This window comes from Budorcas taxicolor, chromosome 15, assembly GCF_023091745.1.
Source record: "Budorcas taxicolor isolate Tak-1 chromosome 15, Takin1.1, whole genome shotgun sequence".
NCBI classification, from domain to species: Eukaryota; Metazoa; Chordata; class Mammalia; order Artiodactyla; family Bovidae; genus Budorcas; species Budorcas taxicolor.
Genome location: NC_068924.1, coordinates 78,234,470 through 78,246,038, shown reverse-complemented (window position 1 = coordinate 78,246,038; position 11,569 = coordinate 78,234,470). Strand labels below are relative to the sequence as shown.

Genomic DNA, 11,569 nt, shown 5'->3' with positions numbered 1-11,569 from the left:
TGAATTAGAAGGTTATTTGATCATTTAAGATCGGAAGGTTGATCATTTTTCAAAAGCTATTGATATAATTAAGGAAATATATTTTATATAATTTTTTGTTTGTATATCACAAATATCTTCTACATCTTCTGCTGTTGAGAAATAAGAGAGAACTGTCAGTTGCTCATTGAACAATGTTGAGTTAGAAATTGATGTTCAGTCTAGAAACACTTCTTTCCAACTCCTTTCAGGGCTTCTCTCACATCTTGGTTTCGCAGACTATAAATGAGGGGATTTAACATGGGGATTATAATGCCATAAAACACAGAAGCCATTTTTTCTTGCTCTTGAGATTCTATGGTGCGATTGTGCAGATACATGTAAGACAGCGTCCCATAGAAAATGGTGACAGCTGTCAGGTGGGAAGCACACGTGGAGAAGGCTTTCTTCCGCCCCGCAGCAGAAGAGATCTTCAGGATGGCAGCCAGGATAAATATGTAGGAAAAGATGACTACGGAAACAGTGAATGTCAAGTTAAACCCCACAAAGACTGTTAGGAGCATGATGTTCAAGTAAATACTAGAGCATGAGAGGGCCAGAATTGGGGGTGCATCACAGAAAAAATGATTAATTTTATTGGATTTGCAAAAGTTCAATGAGAAAGTAAAACTTGTGTTTACAGAAGCATTTAGGAAACCCATGAAGTATGAACCAGTTAAGAGTTGACTGCAGACTCTCTGGGACATAACAGTTCCATAGCGAAGTGGGTTACAGATGGCCACATAGCGGTCCACTGCCATAGCAGCCAGGATGTAGCAATCACTTGTTGCAAAAGCCCCATAGACTAGCAATTGCACCGTACATCCTATGAGTGAGATGGATTGCTCTGTTTCTACAAGGTTTTGCAGCATTTTTGGAGTGATAGCAGAGGTGTAGCAGAGATCAACAAAAGCCAAGTTTTGGAGGAAAAAGTACATGGGGGTGTGAAGGGAAGAGTCAGTCTTGATGAGCAGGATCATGCCAATGTTACCTACCAGGGTGACCACATAGATCACTAGAAATACAATGAAGAGGACGTGCCAAGACTTGTGTTGACCAGCGAATCCCAGAAGAATGAATTCAGTCACTCTAGTGCCATTGTTTTGTTCCATCACTAACAAAATTAAATATTAGCTGAAAAGGTGCAAAGAGAAGATCAGAGAAAGCTAAGAGGATTGTGATACTTTAACTAATGCTGTATTTAATTTCAGAGCTTCCCTGGTTGCTCAGATGGTAAAGAATCCACCTGCCAATGCAGGAAACCCTGGTTCAATTCCCTGGAGAAGGGAACGGCTACCCACTCCAGGATTCTTGCCAGGAGAATCCCATGAACAGAGGAGCCTGGTGGGCTAGAGTCCATGGAGTTGGTAAGTGTTGGACATGACTGAATGACCAAGCACACATATTTAATTTCATAGTGAGGGGGATCAGAGAATATTTTCCATGATTTAATTGAATTAGATTTTAAAGGCTGAAACTTGACACCTAACTTAGATATTGCCATTGATAGTTTGGGGAAATTGCCAAGGACCAGTAGCTGTGTTTTCAATATGCAAACTGATAGTACTTCATACATACATCAGTTCGGGAACACATAAGAACATTGTTTTATTTAATTAAGCTTTCTTTTATATTTCCTATATTTTAATTAGAAATACCAATTTGCCTAAATACTAATCATTATATTTGAATTTGACATACCCATGGGGTTCTTTATTATCTTGTTTCCACTTACCTCCGTATCTTCATTTTTTTCTTTTTCTTCCTTGTAGATCTTCTCTGTCATGATGGCTTCATGGAATTGTAGAGCCCTTTGTAGAACGGTTTATCGAGGTATTTACAGTAAAGCATAATCATCTTTATAAAATTTCCAATCTGTTGTGGCCCCGTGTTCGTAAAAGTCAATAAATAGGTCTCAGCATTGTTAAAATTCTGTAATAGTTCTAAGTGCTCCCTCCACTTTCAGTCATTGTCTCACACAGTAGAAACCAAGAGTCCAAGGACGGGTGCTGGTCCATGGACCACACAGCGGGTAGCACTGCTCCACGGTGTCCATCCATCCTAGCTTACCATGTGTTTCCCTAGTGATGGAGGGCAGACTGCCCACAACTTGCCTCCACTGCAGTTAACTCAGTGAGAAAGTTTTCCAGGGTGTACTCCTAGGAACAAAATTTTTGTGTCTGAAGGCATGCACACATTTCATCTTCCAAGTTTTTCCAGATCATTTTACATGATGGATGCACCAGTGTACCATCTTGCTAATTGCATATGTGGGTTCCCACATCCTCACTTCTGAGTGAGCGTTGATATTTTCCTAATTTTTTTTGTGGAAAATAAGTGTAAAGTGATGTCTTATCTTTCCCTTTTCCCCTTTAGTTACAAGCAGATTTGATCATTATCTAATAGTCTTCGAATTTGGGGATTTTATTATTTCATAAATTATTTGTTAATTGTTTTTAGTGAATGTTTCTATTGAATTGATTTCACATGTTCTTTGTTTATCCAAGATTTAAATCTCCTCTCGGTTGACTTGGTAAATATTTTCTCACATTCTGTCATCTTTGATGTCCTTCAAAGACCAGAAAACCTTACATTTAAAATAACTATCATTTTTTTTTTTTTTGCCTTATGGCTTGTTCTTTTAAAAAATAATTGAAGGAAGTTTTTTCTTTCCTAATTCATATCTCCAGTGGAGTAAAAAGCAATTATCATATTTTTCCATTTAAACTTGATTGCTGGCATATGGTGATTGTTGCATCATGACATTTTATATCAGACAAAAATTTTTTAAATGCTATTTGTGCTTTCCAATATATTAAAAAAAAATAAAGCCGACTACCAGGATAGGAAGCAACTGTAGTCACTGTGTGTGCACGTTTGTATGTGTCTGTGTGGGGATGAGGTGTAGAAAATATTTAATTACTCTAATTATATGTGATTTGACTTGACATTTAAATACCTACACACAAACACCAGGTCCAGTTATGTTACAGGAGTTCTACCAAACTTTATAAAACTAATAATTCTAATATATACAATTTTTTCCTGTGAGTCTCAAAAAAAAATCTGCTAGTCATTTCATAAGGCTAATATAACCTTGACATGCATTTAAGTAACTTTTGAGGAAAAAAATTAGAAGCAATTTCATTTACGAGTGTAGACACAAACAGCTTTAATAATATACTTTCAATAACCAAATCCACCCATACACTGAACGGACAATTGCTAAGGTCTAAAGGAGGTTCCTGATCATTGAGGAAGGCTTTCTTATCTCTCCTTGCTCTTCTTTGGAAAGCTGCATTCAAATGGGTATATCTTTCCTTTTCTCCTTTGCTTTTCACTTCCCTTCTTTTCACAGCTATTTGTAAGGCCTCCTCAGACAGCCATTTTGCTTTTTTGCATTTCTTTCTTTCTCCCTGTTTCTTGTACAATGTCACAAACCTCCACCCAAAGTTTATCAGGCACTCTATCAGATCTAGTCCCTTAAATCTATTTCTCACTTCCACTGTATAATCGTTAGGGATTTAATTTAGGTAATACTTGAATGGTCTAGTGGTTTTCCCTACTTTCTTCAACTTAAGTCTGAATTTGGCAATAAGGAGTTCATGATCTGAGCCACAGTCAGCTCCTGGTCTTGCTTTTGCTGACTGTATAGAGCTTCTCCATCTTTGGCTGTAAAGAATATAATCAATCTGATTTCGAGGTTGACCATCTGGTGATGTCCATGTGTAGAGTCTTCCCTTGTGTTGTTGGAAGAGGGTGTTTACTATGACCAGTGCATTCTCTTGGAAAAACTCTTATTAGCTTTTGCCCTGCTTCATTCCATACTCCAAGGCCAAACTGGCCTGTTACTCCAGGTGTTTCTTCCTACTTTTGCATTCCAGTCCCTTATAATGAAAAGGATATCTTTTATGGGTGTTAATTCCAGAAGGTCTTGTAGGTCTTCATAGAACCGTTCAACTTCAGTTTCTTCAGCGTTACTGGTCAGGGTATAGTCTTGGACTACTGTGATATGGAATGGTTTGCCTTGGAAATGAACAGAGATCATTCTGTTGTTTTTGAAATTGCACCCAGTACTGCATTTTGGATTCTTTTGTTGACCATGATGGCTACTCCATTTCTTCTAAGGGATTCCTGCCCACAGTAGGAGATATAATGGTCATCTGAGTTAAATTCACCCATTCTAGTCCATTTTAGTTCGCTGATTCCTAGAATGTCGACATTCACTCTTGTCATCTGTTTGACCATTTCCAATTTGCCTTGATTCATGGACCTAACATTCCAGGTTCCTATGCAATATTGCTCTTTACAGCATCAGACCTTGCTTCCATCACCAGTCCCATCCACAACTGGGTGTTGTTTTTGCTTTGGCTCCATCTTTTCATTCTTTCTGGAGTTGTTTCTCCACTGATCACCTACTGACCCAGGGAGTTCATCTTTCAGTGCCCTATCTTTTTGCCTTTTCATGCTGTTCATGGGATTCTCAAAGCAGGAATACTGAAGCAGTTTGCCATTTCTTTCTCTAGTGGACCACATTTTGCCAGACCTCTCCACTATGACCTGTCCATTTTGGGTGACCCTACAGGGCATGGCTCATAGTTTCATTGAGTTAGACAAGGCTGTGGTCCATGTGATTAGATTGGTTAGTTTTCTATGGTTGTGGCTTTCAGTCTGTCTGCCCTCTTATGAAGAAGGATAAGAAGCTTATGAAAGCTTCCTGATGGGATAGACTGACTGAGGGGGATACTGGGATTTTTTCTGATGTGTGAGGCCATGCTCAGTAAATCTTTAATCCATTTCATGCAAAGATGGGCTCAATAAAGGACAGAAATGGTATGAACCTAACAGAAGCAGAAGATATTAAAAAGAGGTGACAAGAATACACAGAAGAACTGTACAAAAAAGATCTTCATGACCCAGATAATCATGATGGTGTGCTCACTCACCTAGAGCCCAGACATCCTGGAATGTGAAGTTAAGTGGGCCTTAGGAAGCATCACTATGAACAAAGCTAGTGGAGGTGATGGAATTCCAGTTGAGCTGTTTCAAATCCTGAAAGATGATGCTGTGAAAGTGCTGCACTCAATATGTCAGCAATTGGGAAAACTCAGCAGTGGCCACAGGACTGGAAAAGGTCAGTTTTCATTCCAATCCCAAAGAGAGAAAATGCCAAAGAATGCTTAAACTACTGCACAATTGCACTCATCTCACATGCTAGTAAAGTAATGCTCAAAATTCTCCAAGCCAGGCTTCAGCAATATGTGAACCGTGAACTTCCTGATGTTCAAGCTGGATTTAGAAAAGGCAGAGGAACCAGAGATCAGATTGCCAACATCGCTGAATCATTAAAAAAGCAAGAGAGTTCAAGAAAAACATCTATTTTTGCTTTATTGACTATGCCAAAGTCTTTGACTGTGTGGATCACAATAAACTGTAGAAAATTCTGAGAGAGATGGGAATACCAGACCACCTGACCTGCCTCTTGAGAAATCTGTATGCAGGTCAGGAAGCAGCAGTTAGAACTGGACATGGAACAACAGACTGGTTCCAAATAGGAAAAGGAGTGCGTCAAGGCTGTATATTGTCACCCTGCTTACTTAACTTATATACAAAGTACATCATGAAAAATGTTGGGCTGGAGAAAGCACAAGGTGGAATCAAGATTGCTGGGAGAAATATCAATAACCTCAGACATGCAGATGACACCACCCTTATGGCAGAAAGTGAGAACTAAAGAGCCTCTTGATGAAAGTCAAAGAGGAGCGTGAAAAATCTGGCTTGAAGCTCAACATTCAGAAAACGAAGATCATGGCATCCGGTCCCATCACTTCATGGCAAATAGATGGAGAAAGAGTGGAAATAGTGGCAGACTTCATTTTCTGGGCTCCCAAATCACTGGAGATGGTTACTGCAGCCATGAAATTAAAAGATGCTTGCTCCTTGGAAGGAAAGTTATGACCAACATAGACAGCATGTTAAAAAGCAGAGACATTACTTTGCCAACAAAGGTCCATCTAGTCAAGGCTATGGTTTTTCTAGTGGTCATGTATGGATGTGAGAGTTGGACTGTGAAGAAGGTGAATGCCAAAGAATTGATGCTTTTGAACTATGGTGTTGGAGAAGACTCTTGAGGGTCCCTTGGACTGCAAGCAGATCCAGCCAGTGCATCCTAAAGGAGATCAGTCCTAGGTGTTCACAGGAAAGACCGATGCTGAAGCTGAAACTCCAATACTTTGGCCATGTTATGCGAAGAACTGACTCATTGGAAAAGATCCTGATGCTGGGAAAGATTGAGGGCAGGAGGAGAAGGGGATAACAGAGGATGAGGTGGTTGGATGGCATCACTGACTTGATGGACTTGAGTCTGGGTAATCTCTGGGAGTTGTGATAGACAGGAAGGCCTGGGATGCTGCAGTCCATGGCATCGCAAAGAGTTGGACACGACTGTGCGACTGAACCGAACTAAACTGAAGTGAAAAGAGGTTCCAGAGAACAGCTATTTTCTTCCTTTCCCAAGATTTGAACAAGTTGAGAAATAAAAATTAGTGTACATATGAAGACCATTATATCACCTACTGACATGTGAGGGGAAACTTTCAAGTCCCTTAGTTAAGTTACTTGCTCCTAGTGAACACCACAAGTTACCAGGCTTGTCTGCTTATCTTGGTGGTGGTGACTGGTCTTGCCCCTTGCAAGTTCTGGGGGAGCAATTCTGAAATGCTGGGGGGCATTGGCCTCAGCAGGCTGGCTGCTTCTGAGGTTGAGGGCAGAGCCGAGCATACCAGCTTGTTCTCAGATTTACCAATCATATACATCACTCCATCTTTCTAGGAAGTGAGTGAATAAAATGATATCTGAGTGGCGGTGATTACACCATTTGAACTCCCATTGCAGGAAAGAAACATCAGAAGCAGGGAAAAACATTTTCTATCAGCAATCAAATCCAAGTTGTATCAACATGAAATTTCCTTCGTATTTATTTCAATGAAGTGCTTGAGAGGATATTATGCCCACTTTCACAAACTCTTAAAATTTATATGAAAGAGAAAAGAACTTAAAAATAGCTAAGAGACTTTTAAAGGAAAAAAAGTGGGGAGTTGTCCTAGCAAATATCAGAAATTTCTATAAAATAATAATAATAAATACAGGTGGTACTAGTGGTACAAAGAGAACAATGTAATTGTGAAAAAGAGATCATAAACAGACCTACAAGTCTCTGAAAGCTCAATGTATGAAAACAGTAGCATGTCCATCAATGAAAAATGGTCCAAGAAACTGTGGTGTGTTAGTGCTTGTACTTTGGAGGAGGAAATGGCAACCGACTCCAGTAGTCTTGCCTGGGAAATTCCATGGACAGAGGAACCTGGTGGGGTACAATCCCTGGGGTTAAAAAGAATTGGACGACTTATCAACTGAGCATGTAAATGCATATACATATGAAAAAATTATGTTGTGTTTCTACTTTTAATTTTACCAGTTCCAAATGGCATTGAATTAAAGGTATAAGGGTATATCTTTTTACCCTTATATTATAGTTATAATGGTGTAAGGGTAAATCACATTCGAATATCTATGACTCAGCTATGCAGTAAAAGTTTTAAATAAGACATAAGTGCACAAAACACAAAACATTAAAAAGCTTCGCTGGTGGCTCAGATGGTAAAGAAATTAAACATATCAACATTATAAAAAAGAAAAGACCAGATACTGACTGGAAATTTGTTCAGTTAAATTTGTTTGCCACACATATAAATAGAAAAACAATTAGTATCCAGTATTCTTAAATAATTTCCATAAATTGTGCTGAGGAAAAAATTCTCCAAAGATATAATCAGGATATTTACAGATGGAAAAACTTAGGCAATTGATATAAGGACATAAAAGGATATAACTCCTAGTAGTACAATATATTAATACTGCATTGAAATATAAATTTAGACTAAAATGCAAATTAGAGGTGAGAATGAGGACTCACATTCCAGGTGGGAATATAAATTAGAATAGTCATATTGGAGACAAGTTAGGAAATATTAATAAAATTAAATGTATGCCTTCCTTAGGTTCAAAATTTATATTATAGATACATACCTGGATAAATTATTGGCCATATAAACAAGAATATACATACATGCACATGTGAGTCTATGCATGAATATGGGTACATATAAATGTAATTAATACACATGGGAAGGTCCATAGCAGCATCTTTGAGCATTGGAAAAAGTAAACTATTAAGTAAATCATCAAGAATTCAGTCTATTGGTGCTATAACAGCTATGTAGATAAATTTCTGAAATGGAAAGTTGCATAATAAAAAGCAAGCTACAAAAGTTTAGGTGGTGGATGGATGAATGGCTGTTTTATTTTGTTAAATGTATTGTTATGTTCCTTAAATTTTGTGCAATGACAGAATTTCCTCACAAAAAAACCCCACATCCCCGTACATCAGTAGAGGGCTCCTCGCTCTGGAGTTAGTAAAACCAGGCAGAGCTGTGGCTCCACAGACACGATGCTTAGTTTGGGATACAAAGGGGTCTTTAGTGGTGGGGTTCCCTGGTGGCTCAGATGGTAAAGAATCTGCCTGCAATGTGGGAGACCTGGGTTCAATCCCTGGGTAGGGAAGACCACCTGGAGGAGGGCATGGCAACCCACTCCAGTATTCTTGCCTGGAGAATCACCCTGGACAGAGGAGCCTGGTGGGCTACGGTCCTTGGGGTCGCAGAGAGTTGGACACGACTGAACGACTAACAGTTTAGTGGTGGGGAGTGTAGCAAACCACACCTGTGGTTGATGTGGACAATTAGTTTTTTTCAAATATCTTGAGAAATGAGCAGAATGGGATAACTCTGTAGTGAAGGAACAAAAAACAATAAGTATAAGTTATGTCCTCAGGAAAATTTACTGTAAAATGGATTAAATGCAACACTTTCAGGGAGGCTTCCATCCAGTGGGTGACAGCACTTACCAGAGGCAGCTAACTCATCACAAGTAGACCTAACTAGAGTCTTGATGAGATAATGACATTTGCTTTGTTAACGTAATCATTTTGAATTCAAATAAAATTCATGACATGAGGATGTTTTTAAGAGCTGTGGAATGTTAATATAAGGGTTACAACACACAGGCATACTTACGACACACACACGCACAGACACACATGAGCGCTCATGCCAAGTACCTGAGTGTTTTGAACACGCTTAACCTATGTTGAAACTTGGTGCTTCTGAAGCTTCATTTACATTCAGTGCTGTGCTCTGGAAAGGAAATAGGCCGATCTGGGTTTGAGTTCTGGGTGCACTGCTTCATACAGACAAAGCAGGCAGCTCCCCTTGGCCTCAGTTCCGCGCTCTAGAAAATGGGGGGCACAGGATGACCTACAAGGTGATAATGCTCACTGCCTCACAGTTTGGAAACAGAGCAAAATGAATGAGTAATTCGTATGATGAACCAGGACATCGTCCGGAAAGTATGAGACTTGGGAAGGTGCCTATGTCACACTGCCCACTGAACAGAGCGAGCTGCAGAATCGTGGGTAGAGCTGCTGCAGCTGCTAAGTCGCTTCAGTCGTGTCCGACTCTGTGTGACCCCAGAGATGGCAGCCCAGCAGGCTCCCCCGTCCCTGGGATTCTCCAGGCAAGAACACTGGAGTGGGTTGCCATTGCCTTCTCCAGTGCATGAAAGTGAAAAGGGAAAGTGAAGTCGCTCAGTCGTGTCCGACTCTTAGTGACCCCATGGACTGCAGCCTACCAGGCTCCTCCGTCCATGGGATCTTCCAGGCAAGAGTACTGGAGTGGGGTGCCATTGCCTTCTCCATAGAGCTGGACCTTTGTAAAAATAAAATTTTCTTTCACTCCTTTCTTTTTCTTATGAGCAAGCACAGGAAGAATTCATACCAAACTCCTAATGATCATCATTAAATGTGAGAGTAGAGAGAGAATGTCTTTAAACTTATGAACTTCATCACCTTTTCATTTTATTTATTTATTTTTTAAATTTGTTTATTTATTTTAATTGGAGGCTAATTACTTTACAATATTGTATTGGTTTTGCCATACATCAACATGAATCCGCCACGGGTGTACATGTGTTCCCCATCCTGAACCCCCCTCCCACCTCCCTCCCCGCACCATGCCACCTTTTCATTTTAAAATGTGCTGTGCTTAGTCGCTCAGTCGTGTCTGATTCTGCGACCCCATGGTCTGTAGCCCACCTGGCTCCTCTGTCCATGAGGATTCTCCAGGCGGGAATACTGGAGTGGGTTGCCATGCCCTTCTCCAGGGGATCTTCTCAACCCAGGGATCGAACCCAGGTCTCCCGCATTGCAGGCAGATTCTTTACCATCTATTGTTTTAGAATAGATTTATTTATTTTGAAAAAGAAGAGTACGAGAAAGAAGCCTGCTTTGTGATGATGTGACTTTAAAGTATAAAGTGACTGATGTAAAGTTCCCAGAACAGGGCCGGGCTTTGAATGGGCACTGAGAACCGGTCAGAATAACACATGCAAATAATACGCTAAGTGCATATTGTAATGTGCGTTCATTCATTCGTTTAACTTTTCAGTCATTGGTTTATTCATATCCTCAGGCAACACTCAACCAAGTTCAGCCCCCTCCCTCCATTTCCACCATGTCACCAGGAGTGAAGCCTTTATTCCTGGTTTCAGGGTCAAACTTACCAGGACTTTGGCTCTGACCCTTTGCTCCACAATTTCCAGCACACACTGGGATGACACATGGCTGATTTTCAAAAATGGGCTGAGTTCTGTTTTACTTACAGTTTCATCCAGATTCTCGTTCTGCAACTGGTACAGGCTGATTGCCCACCAAGGCCTCTGTGTGCCTCCTGCTAACTGGGGAGTTTAAAGCCGGCGCCTAAAAGATCAGTACATGCTCCCTTGAGAATCTGAGCCTTCAGGGGCTGTAATGGATTCAGAATAAACAGTGTTCAGCTGAAGAACATTTATGCTTTCTCTGGAGAAGATACATTTAATCATGTTACTGTCACTGTGGACTTTTTTGTGTGTGATGTCTTGTTATAGAACAACTCCTTAAAATTTTTTCTCATTATAAATCAGGTTAAACAGTTTTCACTATTTCTGAAAAATTGCATTCAGGTCTAGAAAACTGACCTTAATCAGTTTTGTCACCATAATCAGCAAAAAACATGGCTACATGAAAAAAGAAATCCAGTGCTAACATAAGCTTAAGGGCTGCTGCTGCTCCTCAGTCTCTTCGGTCGTGTCCGACTCTGTGCGACATCTAACGGGACAAATAATATTTAGCTTGGTGGTTAAGAAACCGCATGCCGATGCGGGAGACACGGGTTCAGTCCTTGGTTTGGGAAAATCTCCTGGAGAAGGGAATGGCAACCGAGTCCAGTATTCCTGCCTGGAGAACCCCATGCACAGAGCAGCCTCATGGGCTAGTCAGTGGGCTGCGAAGAGTCCCACATGCCTGAGCGACTGACACTTTCAGTTCACTTTCACTCTCATATTACCACTTTGAGCATTTTTTTTTAAATTTGGAGAAAACAATGACTCTTGACCCCTT

The 11,569-nt window shown here is 40.3% G+C and overlaps 1 protein-coding gene across 1 annotated transcript; it reads right to left on the bottom strand.

Annotated features, from left to right (window-relative positions):
* Nucleotides 1-200: 200 nt before the first annotated feature.
* On the bottom strand, nt 201-1,130 carry LOC128060757 (olfactory receptor 5AK2-like). Its single transcript, XM_052653139.1, has one exon. It carries the CDS (start codon nt 1,128-1,130, stop codon nt 201-203), a length of 930 nt encoding a protein of 309 aa, XP_052509099.1.
* Nucleotides 1,131-11,569: the final 10,439 nt, after the last annotated feature.